The sequence below is a fragment of the Nelusetta ayraudi genome, unplaced genomic scaffold (assembly GCF_046127955.1).
Source record: "Nelusetta ayraudi isolate G7.1 ecotype Tasmania unplaced genomic scaffold, CSIRO-AGI_Nayr_v1 ptg000001l, whole genome shotgun sequence".
NCBI lineage: Eukaryota > Metazoa > Chordata > Actinopteri > Tetraodontiformes > Monacanthidae > Nelusetta > Nelusetta ayraudi.
Window position 1 is genome coordinate 2,135,001 of NW_027466051.1, and position 20,950 is coordinate 2,155,950.

The 20,950-nt window shown below is 48.5% G+C and overlaps 4 protein-coding genes and 1 long non-coding RNA gene across 10 annotated transcripts in view; 1 reads left to right on the top strand and 4 right to left on the bottom strand.

The window, feature by feature from the left end:
• Positions 1-892, bottom strand: part of atg4b (autophagy related 4B, cysteine peptidase) — a 7,463-nt gene extending 6,571 nt beyond the window's left edge. The window contains exon 1 of one of the 2 annotated variants that reach the window (XM_076027102.1): positions 787-892. In XM_076027102.1, coding sequence (XP_075883217.1) covers positions 787-796 — 10 coding nt within the window. In that variant the 5' untranslated portion in view covers positions 797-892. Of the gene's footprint in view, positions 1-179; positions 702-786 lie in introns of those variants that run through there. The other variant, XM_076027019.1, reaches the window with a different exon arrangement.
• A 665-nt stretch (positions 893-1,557) lies between these two features.
• Positions 1,558-9,704, bottom strand: boka (BCL2 family apoptosis regulator BOK a). Its single transcript, XM_076027393.1, has 5 exons — positions 9,551-9,704; positions 9,040-9,409; positions 6,558-6,686; positions 4,869-5,032; positions 1,558-2,766 (listed from the first exon to the last, which is right to left on the bottom strand). Exons 2-5 carry the CDS (start codon positions 9,251-9,253, stop codon positions 2,641-2,643), a joined length of 633 nt encoding a protein of 210 aa, XP_075883508.1. The 5' UTR covers positions 9,254-9,409; positions 9,551-9,704; the 3' UTR covers positions 1,558-2,640.
• Positions 6,168-6,474, top strand: LOC142888959 (uncharacterized). Its single transcript, XR_012926767.1, has 2 exons — positions 6,168-6,308; positions 6,339-6,474. It is a non-coding gene; the product is annotated as an uncharacterized LOC142888959 (long non-coding RNA).
• A 2,098-nt stretch (positions 9,705-11,802) lies between the features above and the next one.
• The window catches only part of farp2 (FERM, RhoGEF and pleckstrin domain protein 2), a 29,576-nt gene continuing 20,428 nt past the window's right edge, over positions 11,803-20,950 (bottom strand). Inside the window, exons 14-28 of one of the 5 annotated variants that reach the window (XM_076026629.1) lie at positions 20,428-20,609; positions 20,246-20,335; positions 18,612-18,745; positions 17,929-18,010; positions 17,591-17,828; positions 16,972-17,102; positions 16,795-16,863; positions 16,623-16,712; positions 15,970-15,990; positions 15,553-15,635; positions 15,232-15,350; positions 14,865-15,028; positions 13,796-13,903; positions 12,982-13,133; positions 11,803-12,905 (exon numbers count right to left, since the gene is read on the bottom strand). In XM_076026629.1, the coding sequence (XP_075882744.1) occupies positions 12,812-12,905; positions 12,982-13,133; positions 13,796-13,903; positions 14,865-15,028; positions 15,232-15,350; positions 15,553-15,635; positions 15,970-15,990; positions 16,623-16,712; positions 16,795-16,863; positions 16,972-17,102; positions 17,591-17,828; positions 17,929-18,010; positions 18,612-18,745; positions 20,246-20,335; positions 20,428-20,609 (1,757 nt within the window). In that variant the 3' untranslated portion in view covers positions 11,803-12,811. Of the gene's footprint in view, positions 12,906-12,981; positions 13,134-13,795; positions 13,904-14,381; positions 14,522-14,864; positions 15,029-15,231; positions 15,351-15,552; positions 15,636-15,969; positions 15,991-16,622; positions 16,713-16,794; positions 17,103-17,590; positions 17,829-17,928; positions 18,011-18,611; positions 18,746-20,245; positions 20,336-20,427; positions 20,610-20,950 lie in introns of those variants that run through there. The other 4 variants (XM_076026714.1, XM_076026546.1, XM_076026460.1 and 1 more) reach the window with 4 other exon arrangements.
• On the bottom strand, positions 19,094-20,239 carry LOC142889433 (uncharacterized; the record flags this gene model as incomplete). Its single annotated transcript, XM_076028206.1, has 1 exon — positions 19,094-20,239. A coding segment is annotated over one exon (1,026 nt), but the record flags the coding sequence as incomplete, so codon positions are not given.

The window sequence follows — 20,950 nt, forward strand, 5'->3', positions numbered from 1 at the left end:
ATCAATTAATCTTCGAAGTCGACGTGCAGAAGCTTTAGAAACTTAACCACGCTAGCACACCTGGGGCCTGTCTGCAATGAGGCTGGATCAGAAGAAGTTGCGATTTGTTTGGCAACAAAGTGATGACGTGTACGGTGTATTTTTAAGCGGTGGGGGTGGGAAAACACACATAAACTGACCGACGACAGTCCCCAGAGTGCACCGCAGACAAACACTCATGGCTTCCGGAGACAACTGGCCGAGGGGGGGCTAACACGGCGGATGGTTCGAGGGAGGGTGACGAGGCGCCGACTGGGACGGCCGTGTTGACGTGTGAGTGTGTCAGTCCACCGTGAGCTACACAAAACGTCTGGCACAAGTCACTGAACCGGGGTGGAGGGGGGAGGAGGGAGACGATACAAAAGGCAGACGTCCGCGGGCCGAAGTCGGGGGGGTGGAGAGTCAGCTGACATGAAGACCGGCGGACGTCCCAGCACCGTGCGGGGAGTCGTGCGGCCGCTGACACTGCGGAGGAAGCGCCGCATTAAACGGAGAGCGGCGGGCTAATGTTTGGCTAACGGTTAGCGGTTAGCTTTAGTCATCACTTTAGCGGGCTAACGTCACCGCGGCTACAAAGCACCGTGCGTCTGCCTGGGCAGCCGGAGTTAGCCTTCCTTTAATGTCAGGGCCGGGGTGTTCTTCCGCCTCCCCGGACACGGTGCCGGGAGTGTTCCGCGGTCAAGTCGGTTACCCTACACGACTGGAACGTTTGTTTTTAATCACAGAAAAATAATAATCTTCCCCTACCTGCATCCATCCCGACGGTCTTCACCCTATCTTGTTTGTTGTTCTCTGCACCCTGACCCGCCCGACCAATAGGAAGACACTTCTGCTGAGGAATTTGGAAAGGGGCGGAACTCTTCCGAACCATCCAATGGGATCGGAGAGAGAGCAATTATTTTACCCTGGCCAATCCGTAGCGGCCATTCACCGTCTGGTTGAACGATGACGTGACAATTTCCGCCTTGCTGGACATTTTTCCCCCACAGGATTAGGAAAACACGAACAGGACGAATTGTGCTTTAACAGTGTTCGGGACGCTAAAAGTTGAACTTTAATGAGACGATTTGGTTTGAAGATGTCATTCTCGCTGTTCATTTTTAAGTGGGTGGTAGTTAAATAGTTCCATTATCATAAACTTGAATACAAAATACACGTGAAAAAACATGAAAACTGTAGTACTACAAAAACAAACAAATCCGTTTGCCCGATGTATGTTTTTTTTTTTTTTTAAAGAAGAAATAAAGAAAGCTTTCCTGCTGTTAAAAACTACTATATCTTAGAAACGGGGCCTTTAATTGACTCCTGTTCATTATACTCGGTAGCAGACTTCACTGAATACCCCCCTCCCACTCGACCACTAGGTGGCGACACTGCGTCTCTGATACCTCTCTGGTCTGGCATTTCAACCTAATAGCGCACATCTCTGTAAAGTCATCCAGAACTTGTGGCATCTTTCACAGCAGTTTTAAATCAGTGAGTCACTATATTAGCAAACAATTAACATTCAGCGATGTGTGACCGTAAGAAAGAAAAAAACCTTTATTACTGCAAGTATGCACAGTCAAATACAATTCAAACAACATTTATTTTGCCCCCAACCCCCACAGGGACTATTAAGTGCTACATGCCTTGTATAAAAAAAAAAAAATGGAAATATTCACTGGTCAAATTCTACTCCTAAGATGAAATGTTTTATCTTAGTGCGCTAAACTCACTACTGCAGCTTGCGTCTGTGTGCAAATACAGTACAAAGATTTAATGATAATAGTGCACCAGGTGACCAAGTTGCACACACTCATCATAGGAAAATTACAGGACGTGTAGGTGTGAGCTGTAAATGTTGTAGCTGGTCAAAGCACTAACAGTGAAATCATCACTCAAAATAATTGAGGAAAAGAGGAAAAATTACTGTCAAACATCATGTAACGGTTTTGTCTAAAATGCTGTTTAAAATATTTAAAGACTGTCGACTGATCCAGTTTTGATCTCAGTCGCCATCAGGACTAATCTCATCATCATATCATTCAGCTGTGTTTTTAAACACGAAACTGAAAAGTGGGTCCTATTTGCTGCTTTGCTCGAGTCCACATGACTGCAAAAACAGTTGGCCTGTTTTTGCATTAAAACAGGATATAATAAATTATAAAAGAATGCAAGTGTGTTTTCTGCTCATAACTTTTGCACAATCCCTTACATTTAGACAGAAAAAAAAATAATTTGCAGTTCATGTATGAAATGAAGGTTCTCACAAGTCCCTCAGGAACCGCCGCAGAGTCCTTGCTGAGAAGAATTCTCAATCTGTCAGAATACAGCAGTTACAGCTCTTGGACTGTAGGGCGGGCAGTTGAGCAAAGCTCAGCAAAGATGTGGTTGATATTCCTTATCAAACAGGTGCGAGGATCCAAAACAATAGCACAAAAAAATAAATAAATAGAAAATCCAGGATGAGGAAGAAGGGGGCAGGACTTGTGTGGTTTCCTGTGAATAGGAAGGTGGCAGTGGGTTGGTCCACAAAGGTTCAGTGCAAACAAGTGTAAACATCATCCAAAGCAGAGATTCACTGCTGCTGCTGCTGCTACTGCTGCTGCTGCTGCTACATCACTTCTCCCTCAGCAGGTGGAGCACCACCGACTTCAGGTAGTGGCCGAAGGTGCACACAGCCGACACCAGCCAGTGGGAGTGGAAACTGGGGTCCGTGTTCACCACACACTTGGTCACGTCCACCTGCGACAGAAGACAAACACAGTCACACAACACCGCAAACAAAACCTGCGGCGGGCTCTGGTTCTGGTTCTGGCACCACCTCCGGCGCTGCGCACGCTGTGCAGGGGGGTTTGGATCAGAACCAGAAAGTTTTGTTTCCAGAGCCAAATCAGTTCAAAATGTATTAGACATAGAAGGCCGAACACGATTCAAATTTCCCTTTATTTTCGACCAGTGATGTGGGTCTCTGTGCGGTTAGAGGGCCCAATAAGCTGTTTCATGGACATCTGAGGAGTTTTGTTTGGAGAATCAATCAAGCGAGGCTGCTTGAATTTGAAAATTGGTAGCATAAAAAAAACCTGTTTTAACAACAATCTGAGCTAAGCTGCTGTTAGCTGAAGCTGTTAGCACTTGTGGTAAAAAATTGTTGTTGAATCATGTGATCTGTTAACAGGGCCTGTGTGGGCAACGTGGTGATCCGCACCAAAATTAGGTCAGGCTGAGCGATAAACATCGTAAACCGGGGCAGGCTAACCAAAACAGATTGGGGAAGGCGTCGAGTAGCTCAGATAGGGTTTGTATCTTTTGCCTGGTGACACTGTGCCTGGAGCAAATCCAGATACTGTTGGGGAGGTGTTCAACAAATTACATATGTGTCTGCTCATTATATGCTCGTGTTTATTCATCTCATGTTCATGTTTATTCCATGGTATAAAAGACTTCCTTGCGGGCTCCTGATGCTCGGGGACCAATTGTGTCAGACACACGCGCCGGCCGGCTTGTCTCCAACACCCTTGTTTCTCTCTAGAGATTAAACATTTGCTTCTTCATGAGCCAGCGTCCAGAGCCATCCTTTCACTTAAAATGCAGAGACGCAAAAACACTCCATGGCGCGCTTTTTCCTGACTGACAGTCGTGAAATTATATTTACACTTGGACTCTCAGTCACTCTCGGTCTGTAGACAAGATAGGTGTGAAGTTTTATGTGAACATTAAAGGTGAAGTGTGTAATATTTGGAGATTTTGAAGAAGAAACAGTGACATGACATCAAGTGGTTACATTTTAGATTGCACAGTCTTTCACTCTCCCTCCCTCTCCTGAACTTGGTGAGCTACACCTGGATAACTTATCCACCTTCTTCATTGGTTTATTTGAAGATGCCAGCGTTCATCCTCATAATCGCCCTGTCGGGCAACCCGGATTATCCACACCAGGCTTCCTTAGAAAAATGGCAGCGTAGGAGCAAGGCCTTTATTGTTCCATCTATATTCTTATCTATAAATAAGAACCGTTCTTTCCGTTAGGAAAACCAAATACCTTTTATTGCACTGCTATTATACACTTTTATGAATATATTTATGGTCAGTATATTAAGTTTTTTTCCAATTATAAAAATCATAAATCAGGCCAAATATTACACACTGGACCTTTAACTCCAGAATTCTGTAGTGCAGGAGGGACAAACAAGCTATTGAGACAGAAGTTCCTAGCGGTTCTGGTTCCACCACCAGAATACCCAGTGGGAGATTTAACAGTGTGTCTCCTGTGTTTTTCAGTTCAACTGCTGCTGCTGCTCCACTTTCTCACACTCTATTTATCTTCAAAAACAAAAGCCAGTGAGGAGCCTCGGCTCGGGGCACTCACTAATTTGCGCCGCTCTTTCCAGCCGAACAGACACGGAAACGTCGGCAGAGTCACGTCTGCTCGCTGCCACCGTTTCGCTCTCTGAGCACAGCTCCCAGGCTGCAACCAGCAACCTTAGCCAACACACAAACCCAAGTGCAGCAGGTGGGACTGAAACATGAGTCAATGCACCAGCTGGTTCTAAATTGTTCATAATTGCCTAGAAACCAAACAAACAGATGCTGATAACGGATAATTATGTATAATGATGATAATGGTGATATCTATAATGATGTATTTATATGATAAATCAGCTCAGCCCATCTCCTTTTTTCCAAAGAAGGTGTTTCTTTTTCTCACTGCTGCTGCTAATGCTAATGCTGTTGCTACACTCCAAACATCAACAGCAGTGGGACCCGCGACAACCGCCAGAGGTCTCGCTGCTGAACCCACGCGTGCAGCTCCACACTCATCTCCGAGGGAGTTCGGCAATCCTCACCCAGCCGCCTCTCCTCTTCAGCCACGACGTCAGACTCTTGCGGACAAACTCTCCCATGCAGTCGACGATGGTGTGGACCATCGCTGGGTGGCCGTGGCGCACGCAGTCCACCGCCAGGGCCCCCGCCACCGCGTACAGGGAGACCACCTTCCCCCAGGTCACGCCTTCAGGAGAGGTAGAGAGAGAGAGACACAGAAAGCAGCCATCAGTGGATGAGGGCCCAGTATGGAAAAGTTTGGAGGTCAAGGTCAAGTTTTGATCTTGTGCAGAGAGAAGTGATGAGCTCGCAAAGTGAAAATTTAAATTTAAATTTAAAATTATATTTATTTATTTATTTAATTTATTTATCCACCTTCTTTCTTTGACAAACCTTTCGTACTTGTACTTAGTTTGACACTACAAGAATTTTGTGCAGATAGTAGGGAAGGGACGGAGGGGTACACTGGGAAGCTGTAAGGCTGTTTACCCTGCCTTAGTAGTTTCTTTTCCTTTTTAGATGAAAAAAATCAATAAAAATATGATTGAAAAAAATCCCTCTATTGCAGGGAGCGGTTTTCTTCAGCAAGGATGTTTTTCAAATGTCACTGAAAAAATTAGATAAAAGTTAGGTACGGGAATTTTTGGGGGGTAAAATTCGTTCACCATTCCCACCTCCATACAGCCTACTGTGGAAAGAAAGTCTATGCTAGCTATTCAAATACAAGTTATCATTGTTGTAACATAACAATGACAACTAACATCAGTTTTAGCAGGAAGATAAAAATGTTTTAGCAAAAGGCTTGAAACAGAAGGCTAACTTATAATACACAGAGATAAGGAGCATGTTTTTGTTTGCTTGTTTTGGACAAAGAAGCTAACGGCTGACGCAACCAGAAAGCTTCAGGAAGTGATGTCTTTATCATGTGGAAGCAAGAATGGAACCTCAACCCTCCGCACAGGGACTCGGCCGTCATCTGCTCCGACTGCTGCTACACGGGACTTCCTCCTCCTGAGGCACCTGTTAGCTGTCACTAAAAACTCGCATGAAAAAATAGAGGCTTGTTGCCGTGAGATCTTCTTCCTGGTGCTAATCCTCACATTGAAAAAAAAAATCATGAAAAGAAATTTATAGTTGTTTTCTTTTCAGTTGAGCATTTGCCGACAATGTTGAATGAATTTTGTTATGTTTTTGTTCTTGTTGTGAGTTGCAGTGCCAAACCCCCTGAAGGGCAGCCGGACCGACTTTGGATTCCTTTGTGTTTTTGCCGTTCATTGCCTCATTCCCTCAACAGTCTGGAACAAACACTTTGCCCGGAAAAGACTTCACCTAATATGGTCGGAACGCTGTCCCATTAGAATGGGGGAGTCGCCCTGCATGAGAGGAGTTTACATGTGGAGAGAATAAGTAGGTAATGGGCACATGTTGCGCAACACTTTGGGGGCAACACCAGGGAGGTGGTGGTGGTGGTGGTGGGTGGGCGGCGGGGGGAGACACCAGGCATCCTCTGTTATCTTTATAGAGTTTGTCTTCTCCAGTTTCCCCCCTACGTTCCTGCTGATAACCAACCCAAGAACTTCCCTAAAAAGGACAAATGCTCTTTAAAAAAAGAAAAGAAAAAAGAAATAAAGGAAACAGCACTTCCAGTGGAAGAGGTGGGGATCGGATAACAGTAGTAAAAACCCTGGCGGTCCACGGTGCGAAGGACCCACCTGTGGAAAAGATGTCGGCAGCCACGGCCAGGAAGGCGTCTGACACGATATTCTCCGACGCCACCGTGATGTTGAGCTGCCGTGCCACGTTGCGGTAGACGTTGGGCCGCAGAAACTCCAGCTCATCTCCTGCAGAGGGGGCGCCAGAGAGCAGCACGATGACACAGATAGTTGGATAGATAGATAGGTAGGTAAGTACTTCATTTATGTCAAAGGAAATTCAGTCTCTCAGTCTGACTATCAGTCATCAGCAAATCAGTTCACAAAAAAGTGCACAGAGAGTAAAATGATATTGAAAAGACAGAATTTGAGTTGAAAAAGTGACAAAAGTGTGACAATGGCCAGTGGTATTGAGGAAGTAAAATGCAGAATAGCAGGGTGTAAAGTGTATGCATGTAGCACCGACCCACCCCAGCTGGGCTTTGGTTCATAAATAAATATACAATGTTACGCAAAAAGCAAGAGTGCCCAGCATCGGTCCTGGGATGAATAGTCGACTGTGCTGGCAATTACATGTAGCGCCGTGTGATTACACCCCACCCTCCGGTTGGTGGGTCGCAGCACAGCGAGTCGCTAAAGCTAATCTTAGCTGACTTCAACCTTGCCGTAGAACAAGACAGAGCAAGTCACCGTTCTGTTTTCTTAATTCGGGGCCGTGTTCCCTGTAGCCGCTCCTCCAGTCTTGAACGACCAGGACGAGTAGGCGGACGACTTGGCAGCGGTGTGCTCACAACAAGTAGGGCTGCGCCCAGCTTAATGTTATTGTTGAGGAGCAACTGTAGTTTTTAAAGCCTCTGCAGTTAAAACTACTGGAGTTCTGGACGATTACTCCCTTGAGTCGGGATGAATGTCAGTCAGTCATCAGCGTAAACCGCACAAAAAACAAAGAGCAGCGTGTAAGGATTCCGTAGGGAAAAGCATTTTCTTATCTAACGCTCAGGATAAAAATATCCTGAGCGTTACAGTATGTTGTTTCTTTAAGTCAAACTTCATAATGGAACCTTGCAGTCAAGCTGCATCACCAAGATTGCAACTCTGAACTGACACATCCGTCTCGCCGAGTTCCGATTGAAAGCAATTTTGTCAATTTAAAGTCACTTCTCATCCTTTTAGATCCTACAAAAGCAGGAAACTTTCAAAAAAGAAGAAGACAAAGAAGAAAGAAAGGAGGCAACTTAATACTCATGCTAATGAAGTTAGCACAGATGCTATGGAATCTACAACTTTACTAGTACTTGATGGTGTTCTGCTTCCTGCTTCCTGCTTCCTGTCAAACTTTCTGGAAGAAAACAATATCTTCGATGAACTACTAAACTGTTTTTAAACAAATTATTGTGTGTCATGTGACGACAAGCTAAGCATGTTATATGCACTGATGCACTGACGCCAAGGCCACCAGACCAATTCGACTTTCTGGTCCTATTATTTACCACAGGCTGGCTCTAGTTAAACTAGAGTTACACAAGTGGTGAAAACTCTGTGCTCCACCGTGAAAGAGTCGATACTCTTCCACAGTTCTGCACACCTCTGGCTGGAACCCTTGGAGTAGCTTACGAGAAGAGAGGAGAGCATCTCCAAGGCAACTGTTGGCGCTGACAGCTAACGTCCACCTAACGCTCCATAAATCATCACAGGAAAACATGTTCATGTTGGCCTACCGCTGTCTGATTCCTGTAATCGCACAACAGTTCCTTGTATTTCAGCAGTGCTTGTTTTTCTGGTATTACTTCATTTATAACTCAGGTACTCCAAATGTCACTTTTTCTTCACTGGTGTTTCACCTCCAAAAAGGCCTTACCAGAGGATGTCATCTCAAATATTTAGCATGCACTTGACAAGCAAGTAAGAGAAGAGAATCAAAACAAGTTTCAAAATGAAAGCAACTTCCAGATAACGTGTTGGTTTTTCAGGTAGGCTGAAACTCCGCTAGACCCGATCAACCATTGCCGTGGATTGTCTGCCGTCGGGGGCTTCTCCGGGTTTTTTGGAGGTCCCACTGGGACCTTCTGGTTGCTCTGATTGGCATCGACTCAGCAGAATGTGTTTGAGGCGCAAATTCTTCCACATCACTTCCAAATAACTGTGGTCAGAGGCGCCGCAGCAATTAAAACCAATTACTTGGCTTCCTGTGTTGGGTTTTTGAAGTTTCGCTTCTCTTGCGGTCACGTCGACGCTGACACACAGGATGGAACCATTTGTCAAATCTGCTAAATTCCCTTCATACGTTGTGGAAATCATTGTTTTGCAAAGCGATTGGACAAAAACGTGTCTTCCACAATCCAATGCTGAACTTTCAGTTGAAGAATCTCAGCTCTTTGTCATAACTTTTCAGGATTAGGAAGTTACATTAACTTGAAATTTCGCATTACCATAACCCGTCCTAGTTTCCTGAACTTAGCCTCCAAGACTAGGACGACCTCCTGGACGACCTTCCATATACAAAACCGGTGTAGCTAATAAAGTGGCCAGTGGTCAGACTCACCCAGCCACAGCAAGACGGACGAGACCTCCCCCAGGGTCCCACCTGACGCGGCCAGGCCGTGTTCAGGCTTGGACCAGCCTATCCCGGCACGGTTCAGCCTGGAGTGGATGTAGTCCCGGCACAGCGCCTTGGCTTGGGACACCATCTCCTTGTCGGTGGGCGAGCGGTCGAACACTTCTGCCGCAAACACGGAGGAGCGGCGCAACATCTCCATGTTCAGCTGCTGCTGTTGCTGTTGCTGCTGCTGCTGCTGCTGCTGCTGCTCATCCGTCGCGCGGCGCCCCGAAGCCCGCCACCTCTCCCGGGTCGACCCTCGCCAACCCCCCGGGCCCGCTGTGGCCCGGATATGGGAAGACGTCTGGAGATTATCCTGCATAAAATAAGAAGCGGATTAGTTTGTGGACTCGTGTTGCTGTTGTTGTTGGACGCACGGGACGCGCGTGAAATTCCAAAATCCAAAAGTCATTGTTGAACAAAATAGCAAAAGTTCGTCAAGTTTGACCGCTCTCACCCCGAGTTTTCGGTCCCGGCGGTGTTTTCATGCTCGGTGGGCAGCGCCGCCGTGGGTTCGATCCCTGCAGCGAAGCTGTCAACGGAAAAATAAGTGCGCCGACGGTTTATAGACTCGGCTTCTCCTTCTAAGGGCACTTATTGCGGCGTCCAGGGGCGGGGACGAGCACGCACAGAAACCCCGCCCCCCCAAGCATATTCCACCCTACCCCAGCACACACTTTACGATCTTTATCTTGGTTTCCATCCCTTTCCTGCTGCCGACGATTCAAAGTTTTCCCCATAAAATTAAAGCGGCTGTGCTCAATATGGTTTCACCACTAGGGGGCACGTACACTGGAACAAACCGGCTCTCTGCGCGTCGTCAGCAGCTCCCTGTGCAGAAAGACAGCGTTTCAACCCTGTTTTTTTTCCCCAAAAATATAATTTTATTTAATCTCAATATCATCGACTTCTACTGAAATGTGCAACACCGCTCACTTGTTACTGTATGTACCATTCACCTCCACACCTTGTATTTATCCTTCATAATCTAATTATAGATTAGAAACAGACTAAATTAGTCTTGAAGGCGAACTCTGACTACATTATCAGCGTGCAGACATACATAATGCACACAAACGCACAGGTGTAATTGCTAAAAAATAAAATAAAATACATTTTCTGTGATGCAACTAACGTATCTCTTTCTCCCTCCTTAGTTTTGGTGCTGAAGTTACGTCTGTGTCACTGAATCATGAAGCATCATGATGACATCATCAGTCTGGCACATCATCATCGTACAACACAGACTGGCTGCAGGTGTTGCATGTAGACAAATGAGTCCCGGAAGACTTGCAGGTGTCAATTGTGATGTCACAAAGGGCTTATTCCTGGAACCGTGTGTTAAAGAATGCGTTCCAGACACTCCGCTGCTGACAGTGTTGAGGAATCACTTTCACGCCCTCCCCCACCCCATTCCCCACAGGAACATTTGTTTTTTTCCCTCCCTGGCATATGAGCAGTAATGCCATTAGGTGGAACGCCACCACACCCTCACACATGCTGTGCAGGCACGCCTGAGGAATGCCCGACTTTGTTTATGATGACTACTGCACAGATTCACTGGAATTGAAGTGAGTCTCCCAATCAAAACACTCAATCCTGTCACACAAACTCTTTCCTTTTACAACGTTTCCCTTTTACTGTGGGACTGGAAGCGGTTTACAGCATCTTCAAGGAGCTTTTGAGCATCTAAGACTTCAGGAGTGTTCGATTACCGGTTAGGAATCTTTGCTGTTCATGCCAGTTGCTTCAGTCTACAGCTCAGGGTCTCTCCAGCATCCCCACCACACACACACACACACACACACACACACACACACACACACACACACACACACACACACACACACACACACACACACACACACACACACACACACACACACACACACACACACACACACACCATTAAAATAAAGTGCAAGGAAAGTTGGATCAATCTCAGTAAACGATGAACTTTGCCAAAGACAAAGAGCATGAACACGTACAGCAGGGACGGGCAAACTGCGGGCTAGGGACCATATATGGCCTGATAGCCAGTAAGTAATAAAATACCTGTATTTCATCCATTTTTCAGTGTTTTCAGAGTCATTTCAATAAAGAGCTAAATACCGTGGGGCTTCAAAGACACTTTGTTAATTTTAAATTGACATGAAAGCATGTTTTCTACATAACCCATTATATATATATTTTTTTTCTCCTATGAGGTGAGTCACCAAAACACTCCATCCATCTGCTCCTGCTCCTCTGTCACATTTTAGAATCCATTGTGGCCACACAAGTCAAAAGGTTTGGCCATCCCTGTTCTAGAGACTGGAGACAACAGGGAACATAAGAAAGAGATGAACGTTGACGTGTGAAGGAGTGAAAAAACTCGCACCGACTGTGTCGAAAACCAACAGAGACTCCACAGGTGAGGAGGTGACTGAGACGTTTGTCTTTATTCGCCGTTAGGGTTTACACAGAGGAATAATAACATGGTGTGGCCACACAGGGAGCTCTGAGGAGCGCCGCTGCCGACCCGACGACATGCTTGACGACAATAAATAGGAAGATACTGCATGTTAGCTGTGCAACAACCCACACAACCGTCTCTCTCACACACACACACACACAACCGTCACACACACACACACACACGAGAGACCTCCATCATCATTATCTACTGCAGCTCCAGTGGCTTCTCCACGCACGCACACACACACACACACACACACACACACACACACACACACACACACACACACACACTTGTTGAGATTTCAGTCTTCAAATCAAACAGAAAACAAAAGTACCGGTGCTAGATAACAACAACAACAACAACAACAACAACAAGCAGCTACAGGCGTCACCTGTCCAACTGTCCGACACACAGCAGGTTATTGTCACAAAATATGTTCTTCTGGCTTGTTTTTAAGAAAATAGGAAACTTTCTCTCTCACACACACACAGAGACTACATGATGATAATATTTCCTCAAATTGTTATCGCTATGCATAATTAAGAAAAAAAAAGACAAAACGGGGTTATATTTGAGATGAAAGAGCACCAAACGAGATATCAGGTCGTCTCACTGAGAATCACAGAAACAATTCACACAAACTTTCAAAAAACATCCTGCTGACATGATCTCCTATGATAGGTTTTTTTCCCCCCTTGAAACTCTCTGATTTTTTTTTTCCACCCAGTCAAAAACCCGTGAAAAGGCCGCCCTGTATCGCCGCTCCGGTGGCGGCGGCGGTAACTTCATCTGAACTTCCCTCGCACCCTCTGCTCACGTCTCCACCTTCCTCCCTCAGCGTACCTCCCGTCCCACACCTTCCTTTACCACATACTGGACATCGTCTGCGCAACCAAAACATAAAATAAAAAAAACACTGAATTCAAAAGCTGGTTCTGTACCGGTGCGGTTGGTCCCATAGAACAGTGTAAGAACACAGGAAAAAACAAAAAACAAAAAACAAACAAAAAAAACCAAAACAACAAAAACCAGCGCTACACAAAACTATCAAGGAACAAACAGCATCATTTACATCGTTAATTGAGGAGGGGGAAAAAAGAAAAAGGAAGAAAAAAAAAGAGAGAACTAAACCCTTTAAAGTGAAAGAGAAGCGTTAACACTTTCAACTGGCAGCGTCCATCAGTCTCGGCAACAGGTGGCGCTCATGTCCAAGAGCGGACAGACAGACAGTCTTTGTGGCGAGGGCCCAGCCCTGCATCAGTTCCCGTTCACCTCTAGGGGGCATCCTTTGGGGATGAGCAGGCTCATCCGTCCCGTGCTGCTGGCCGCGCTCTTGATCACCTCCATCCACCTGCGCAGAGGGTTCAACGTGTTTTTTAAATGCTCACAGGGTGCGAGGAGTGCGAGGAGTGCGTCGGCATCCTCACCTCTCGAAGGTGTACTCGCTCTCGGCCCGGAAGAAGTAGACGTGGGACTTGAACTGCAGCTTGAAGACGTAGTCCTTGTGGATGCTGTCCGACTCCTCCGGCGTGCTGACGGTGTAGCCCAGCAGGGGGAGACTGGCGAGCGGGAAGTCGTCCTGCACGCACACACATGATCAGACCATGGATGTATTATAAGAACTGTATACCGGACTGGAAACATGGTGGCGTGACAAATCTTTCCCAGTGGCCACTCGAGGCACTGCAGCCAAAACAGCATACAATCCAAAAAACATCCCCCCCCCCCATTAAAATGCAATTACAAAAATTAACTCCTGGAAAACAGCTGACCTTTGACCTGATACACAGCTTATAATAAATCTTTCTATTCTAGATGTTAAGGTCATGGACCTTTAACATTTAAAACATATCTGTGTTTTAAATAAAGGCCAGAAAATCCCCAGAGAAGAGTTTTATATTCCAAGCGTGACATCACGTCGTCATCCGTGCTGTTGTGTCTCAGCTCGTTCTGATTGGCTAATGTTTTATGATGCATCACAGGAGTAACTGAGGCATGATGGGAAGTGTGCTCCATGCTCAATGGGCCCCATCATGCAGATGCCAAAACTTGTCTGGCATATGCGCTGGGTAAACAACCTGTCTGGCTTGAACCACTGGCTACACAGCCCCCTCACTCTGCCTCCCTGTGGTTTCCAGCGGTACTGCCACGACTGGGTCACAGCCACTAAAATTGAGTCACTTGAGTCGAAGGCCGGCGGACAACAGGAGGTTCTGTGGACCTGCGGGGCTTCACACTGACCTGGTGGGTCTTGTAGAAGAACAGGCAGAAGTTGGTGAAGACCACCCACAGCTTCTGCCAGCCGTTACTGTTCTTAAACTTCCTCAGGAGGTAACCAGACAGCTGGTTCTGCAACAAGGAGACAGGAGAGCAGGTGAGGCACCCGTTAACAGGAACTCTGAGTGTGTGTGTGTGTGTGTGTGCGTTCGTGTGTGTGTGTGTGTCTGGCTCTGATCCGACTGTGTCTGGGTAACTCACTCAACAGGTGTGTGTTCATTTGTTCTGATCAGTTTGCCTGTGGCTTCATGTTTAAACTGCAGCGGCTCATTTTCCAACTGTATTTCTTTGAAATAACAGTGACAGCGAGGAGGGAGCTCGTGTCACTGACACAGCACCCCCCATTATTATCATAACAGATCATTACAGAGGTATTCTGATTTATATTCATACATTTAAAATCCTTCCTTTTCTTTAGATATTTCTTTCATCGCTTAATAAAATCTTTATTGACTTTATGTGATGTCTGGAGATGGATTCAGCAGAACAAAGACAATCAAGTTCACCGAGGGCCCCCTCCTCCACTGTGGCCTCTCGGCGGCGCTAGTACCTGGTTCATGCGCAGGTAATCTGTGAGAGACAGGTTCTGGTTTCGGTACCAGCAAACGTGTGTGATGGTGTTTGGCCTTTGACCCTGGCCGAGGAGATAGCGGGGAGGGAGTTCCGGGGAGACGGCCGGCGAGCCGAAGACTGAGAGGGTGAGGAGACGACAGCAAGTGGAGGAGGAGGAGAAACACAGAAGAGAGCGCAGACAGTGTTAGCGTGTTAGCTTAGAGAGGAGTTTTAAAAAGAGAGAGAGAAACAGAAGAGTTAGTCTTCAGCTCTGCCAAAGCAAAATGGTGTTAGTGTCAGGAGAGAAGCGTCACACGGTTAGAAGGTCCTCCAGCGTCACGCAGAGAAGGTCAACTAGGAGGTCACAGGAGTGAAAGGAAACAGGAAGTGATGTGGGAGTGATGAGACGGCTGCTCTCCATTATCCAGAGTTGGTAGGATGAGGAGGAAGGGGGGTGGGGTGGGGGGGGGGGGGGGAGTACCTCCACAGCCAGGCTGTGATCAGACATGGACACGCTGGTGTTGCGGTGCCAGCACACGTGCATGGTGGTGTTGGCGCGGTGGTGCGTCTGCTTGTCCAGGGAGGTGCGGGAGGAGTTCATGTCGTCCTCCGACTCCTGCTCCAGAGAGACCTCGTCAGATGACCCTAGAGGAAGGCAGGGGGTGGGGGAGGGGGAGGGGGAGGAGGCGGGGCAGGAAGTCGTTGGGAGGAAAGGAATCAACCTGCTGTCAGGATAAAAAAAAAACCTATAACAGAGGGACTTCTTCTTCTTCTGCTGCTGCTGCTGCTGCTAAGGAGAAGAAAACTACATCACAGGCAAAAACGAGGAGCGTCAAGTGAGGCCTTACGGTTGGAGTGGTCGCCCAGGCCGGGCTCCAGGAAGACGCTGGACTTCTCCTGGGACTTCTTAGCCATGTCGATGGCCACGTTCAGGTCCTCGATCCACTTGCCCATCTCCACCTTGGAGCTGAGAACACACACACACACACACACACACACACACACACACACACACACACACACACACACACACACACACACACACACACACACACACACACACACACACACACACACACACACACACACACACACACACACACACACAGAGGTGAGGGCTTTGTCTTCCGAGACACTCTGGCTCCACTACTGTTGTCGTCCTCTCTCACCTAGCGGCCACCACTACCGTCCTCTGGGCCGAGTAGATGGTGAAGCAGTGGGGCACCGACCACTCGTTCTCACTCTCCTCCACCTATAGGAGCAGGAAAAGAGAAAAACCCCAGACATCTTCAGTCAAGCATCGACTGGGGGAATCAGTGATCTGAGGGCTGAGAGATACACAGACACAAGGTTTCGTCGGAAGTTGGAGCTATTTTATTATCAATTCCTCAGAAAAACCTTCTGCTTCAGTCACCCAACAGCAAAACTGCCTCATTTCCTCTGCAGACCTACCAGAACTACAAGCAGCTTCTTTTTTTTTACAAAAACACTGGCAGGAGGAGGAGGAGGAGGAGAAGAAGAAGATGGAGGATGTCGAGGAGGTGGGTTTGGTTTGGTTTGAGCTCGGCCAGAACTCAGAAACTTACCGGAGCGTCCAGAACTATGAGCTGCAGCCGGGAGTGAAGCAGAGACATTGAAGGTTAGGAGAGCCGCAGCCTCCCCCCGTCAACACGCTGCTCTGACCAGGCTAACACTTGACTAACACTGGGCTAACATTAGGCCAATACTGGGCTAACACTTGACTAACACTGGGCTAACAGTGGGCTAACACTGGGCTAACACTTGACTAACACTGGGCTACCACTGGGCTAACAGTCAGCTAACACTGGGCTAACGCTCGGCTAACACTTTGCTAACACTGGGCTAACCCTCGGCTAATACTGGGCTAACACTCGGCTAACACTGGGCTAACCCTCGGCTAATAGTGGGCTAACACTAGGCTAACACTGGGTTAACACTGGGCTAACCTTCAACTAACGCTGGGCCAACACTGAGCTAACAGCTAACAGTGTTGAGGAACATGGTGCTTAATGGGCTTGCTCTTAGCGGTCAAGAGCTCAGGCCGCACCACTGAAAAGAGCCTCTTCGCACAAACAGAACCAGAACGACAGTGACGGTGCTACAACTGCTTTAAATTTCTAAAAATCTTCCAAGCAACCAACCAACCGAGGTGACTAAAGTGGCTCCAGGCCAGTGAGAGAAAGAGAGAGAGGACCAGGCGGTAGATGATGATACTCACAATCATGCCGTGCAGCGGCAGCTGGCCGTGAACTTTGAACTGGTTGGTGGCCGTCACGCCTTTGCTGGTGTAGAGCAGCATGTCGGAGAACTGAGCACACAGCAGAGAAAGACTGTGAACATTTCACACAAGAGGGCCGCCGGTCGAGACGAGCCTCAGGTGAGGTACGAACCAGGAAGAACATCCTCTGCTGCAGGCCTTTCTTGGTCAGCTTGTATAGGCAACCTTCCCGTATGAACTCCTGGAGGGAGAGAAAAAAACCCACATCAAGATGCTTGTTAGTTCCTCTGAGCTCCAGCAGCTCCTCCAGCTCCTTTTCCAGTTTCTCCAGCCTGCTCCTCCCACTCACCCTGCCCGGCCCGGTCAGGTTCTCAATCCCGATCAGGTCCCTCTGCAACTCCGTCAGCTTCTGGAAGTTCTCCAGCCGGATCAGGCTGCTCTGGAGCTGCGCAGCGATCTCCGCCACCTCCTTCAGAGCCTCTGCGGGCAGCGAAAGCAGCAGCCAAGAGCGTTAGAGCAAAAATGAATCAGCACCAGTCTCAGACCAGGTGACTTGTAGACCTGAATTATTATTATTTTTTTTAAATATGGAGGGAAAAGTGAGCTCCAAGTCATTGTCAAGATCACGATTGAACACCAGGGTAACACCTCCCATGAAATCAGAATTCTGGCTAAAAAGAACAGCGTGTCACCTCATGTGACTCTGGTTTCAACTCATGTGATTTGGAAGTACAATGGAAATGCACTGAATCCTGCAAAATGGGCCGTTTTAGAAACCTTTTCCAGTACATATGGGCATTTTATTTCAGATCTCTAACAGCTTCAATGGTGCTTTTTTTAAATGTTCAATTTCCAAAATGATTGGAATGCACCGTGCTCCATTCTAGCATCAACTTCCTGTCTGCCACTGGAGCAGAGCACAGGATTCAGGAAGTGGTTGAGGCCTTTTCCTCCGGGACGTCGCTCACCCCTGCAGTCGTCCAGGTCGCTGTGTGCTGGGTAATAGTGCTTGCACAGCCTCTCCAGGATGAGCTTGTAGTGCATGAGGCGCTGGATGGGCTTGAGCAGGAAGGTGTTGAGGGGCAGGTAGCAGACCTTCTGCAGCTCAAACTCCTTGTAGACCGTCTCCAGCTTCTTCAGCCGCTTGGTGGCCTTCTCCAGCTCCGTCAGCACCTCGTCGTGCTTCTGCAGGAAGCCGGTGAACTCCTGAAAGAAACAACAAAGACAACACACCCGCCGCCAAGTCAAACTCTAGTCCCGCAGACGGGTCGAAGGAGCCGAGGGAGCGCCTGGAGAGCCGGGTCACCTTGAGAGAGGTCATGTTCCTCAGCATCACGTCGCCGATCCGCTGGTAGTCGCCTTTGACGTGAGCATTGGAGCGGCCCTCCCTGCGGAAACACGGCGTCTTCAGCTTAGGAACCGGGTTCTGACACTTTTTACACCAGACACAAACTCCCTGCTAACAGAACGAGCCACGCGCTACTAAAACGAGTGCCATCCTGATAAAAGTGTCACTGCGGCTGCTCTCTGATTGGCGGCAGACATGATTTACAAAAAGACTGTGGTTGTTTTTTTGTTTAATCGTTGCTCACTCGTCGTCTTCTTCTGTGGTTTCCAAGAGGGAAACAGCAGCAGTCGTTTCCTGCTGTCACAACAAGGAAAAGGGGACGTCGACTGGCTTACAGATGGATAAATAAACAAACATCCTCTCAACGTCTTATTCATCTGAGAAAAAAATAAATAATCAGACATGAGTTTCTGTTAGTTCTGCTCTGGCTTTGAAGCTCTGCACACTTCCCTGGCTATTCAAACACAGACAACTGGTTCCAGTTTAGGCTCTGGGTCAGAAGCAGCTCCACTATAGCTGGTTACAGGTGGGTGGGAAGAGTGTGTGTGTGTGTGTGTGTGTGTGTGTGTGTGTGTGTGTGTGTGTGTGTGTGTGTGTGTGTGTGTGTGTGTGTGTGTGTGTGTGTGTGTGTGTGGCGCTACCAGAGAGCCAGCCTCTGGTCCAGCTCCTTCAGAAAGCCTCGGTGGAACTCGTAGATGGGGTCGATGTTGGAGAAGAGGAGGGTCATCAGGCCTTCGGGCATGGCGTTCTCCTTGATGACGGCGCTGCGAAACCACTGGGGGGCAGCAAAAAAACAAACAAACAAAAAAACGGACTTAAAACACAAGCTGTTCAAACGATTAGACCCGAAGTTTAAAGGAGTCACGTTGGGTCTTTTCTGTCACGTCTGCGAAAGCAGGAAAGTCCATTCTGTTGCTTCTTCTGCTGTTTACAAAGTGTGCGATGACGCACAACAGATTTGGAAATCAGCCCTTTGTGATGTCACAGCGGGAATAGATATAAGTCTACCATGTTAGTGGCTAACCTGGCCCCTTGTAGCAGGTCCAACAACAGTTACCACCACTTTTGGGATGGAGGCTGAATGTGTTGGTTTTGTTTTTAAATCTTGTGTTTTCTTGGACGGTGACTGGAAGATGACTGGGTGGACTGGAGGATGACTGGCTCTACTGGTGGATGACTGGCTGGACTGGTGGATGACTGGCTCTACTGGTGGATAACTGGGTGGACTGGAGGATGACTGGGTCTACTGGTGGATGACTGGGTGGACTGGAGGATGACTGGCTCTACTGGTGGATGACTGGGTGGACTGGAGGATGACTGGCTGGACTGGTGGATGACTGGCTGGACTGGTGGATGACTCGGTGAACTGGAGGATGACTGGGTGGACTGGAGGATGACTGGGTGGACTGGAGGATGACTGGGTGGACTGGAAGATGACTGGGTGGACTGGAGGATGACTCGGTGAACTGGAGGATGACTCGGTGAACTCGAGGATGACTCGGTGAACTCGAGGATGACTCGGTGAACTGGAGGAGGACTGGGTGGACTGGAGGATGACTGGCTGGACTGGAAGATGACTCGGTGAACTGGAGGATGACTCGGTGAACTGGAGGATGACTGGCTGGACTGGAGGATGACTGGCTGGACTGGTGGATGACTGTCTGGACTGGTGGATGACTGGGTGAACTGGAGGATGACTGGGTGGACTGGAGGATGACTGGCTGGACTGGAAGATGACTCGGTGAACTGGAGGATGACTGGCTGGACTGGAGGATGACTGGCTGGACTGGTGGATGACTGTCTGGACTGGTGGATGACTGGGTGGACTGGTGGATGACTCGGTGGACTGGAAGATGACTCGGTGAACTGGAGGATGACTGGCTGGACTGGAGGATGACTGGCTGGACTGGTGGATGACTGGGTGGACTGGTGGATGACTGGGTGGACTGGAGGATGACTGGGTGGACTGGAGGATGACTGGCTGGACTGGTGGATGACTGTCTGGACTGGTGGATGACTGGGTGGACTGGTGGATGACTGGGTGGACTGGAAGATGACTGGGTGGAGGAAGACTGGGTGGACTGGTGGATGACTGGGTGGAGGAAGACTGGGTGGACTGGCGGATGACTGGCTGGACTGGTGGATGACTCGGTGAACTGGAGGATGACTGGGTGGACTGGAGGATGACTGTCTGGACTGGTGGATGACTGGGTGGACTGGAGGATGACTGGGTGAACTGTATGATGTGAAGATGTGCAGCAGACGGGAGCCTCACCACGGTGATGACCTCCAGGTCCTTCAGGTAGGTCCGCTCAGTGGTCAGAATCTCTTTGGCAATAAAGTAGGCCTTGTCGGTGGGATACCGCTGCAAGACAAACACGGGGGAGAGGACCATCAGTCGACCACAGCGCCAGCATGAGGGAGGTTGGGAGATGGGGGTTGGAGTCATTTACACACCTTCCTCCTGCCCTCCTCCTCCTCCTCCAGCCGGACGCCGGCGCCCAGCTCGCCCAGGATGGGGCTCTGCAGTGGCGAGGGCGTCTGGCCCGGCAGGCTGAGGGTCGACATCTGGAAGGAGGGCGACAGGCAGAGGGGGCCTTTGGGGTTGAGGGGGGAGAGCTGGGGGCTGTCGGCCGAATCTGCAGAGAGCGAGAGAGAGAGGGAGAGAGAGAGAGGAGAGCTCCGTCAGAGAGGAACAAGCGGGCGCAGACAGTTGAATGTTTCTCACTAAAGACACTGAGACGAGGCTCCGTGTCACACCGGCCTCTCATCAGCAGGAGGAGCAGCAGCAACAGTCACTAATGCGCCCCACATTTTTCTCCTCTCCCTCTTGTTTTTCTCTCCCCAGAGCTCTTCACCCAGCAGAGAGAACCAGCTCATCTGCTTTCCAGTCCCCGCCCGTCCGCCACGTCCAGCAAGAAACCAGGGAGCAAAAAAAACCAAGTCCCGTTAACTGAGAAACAGCGTCCGCCACGAAGGT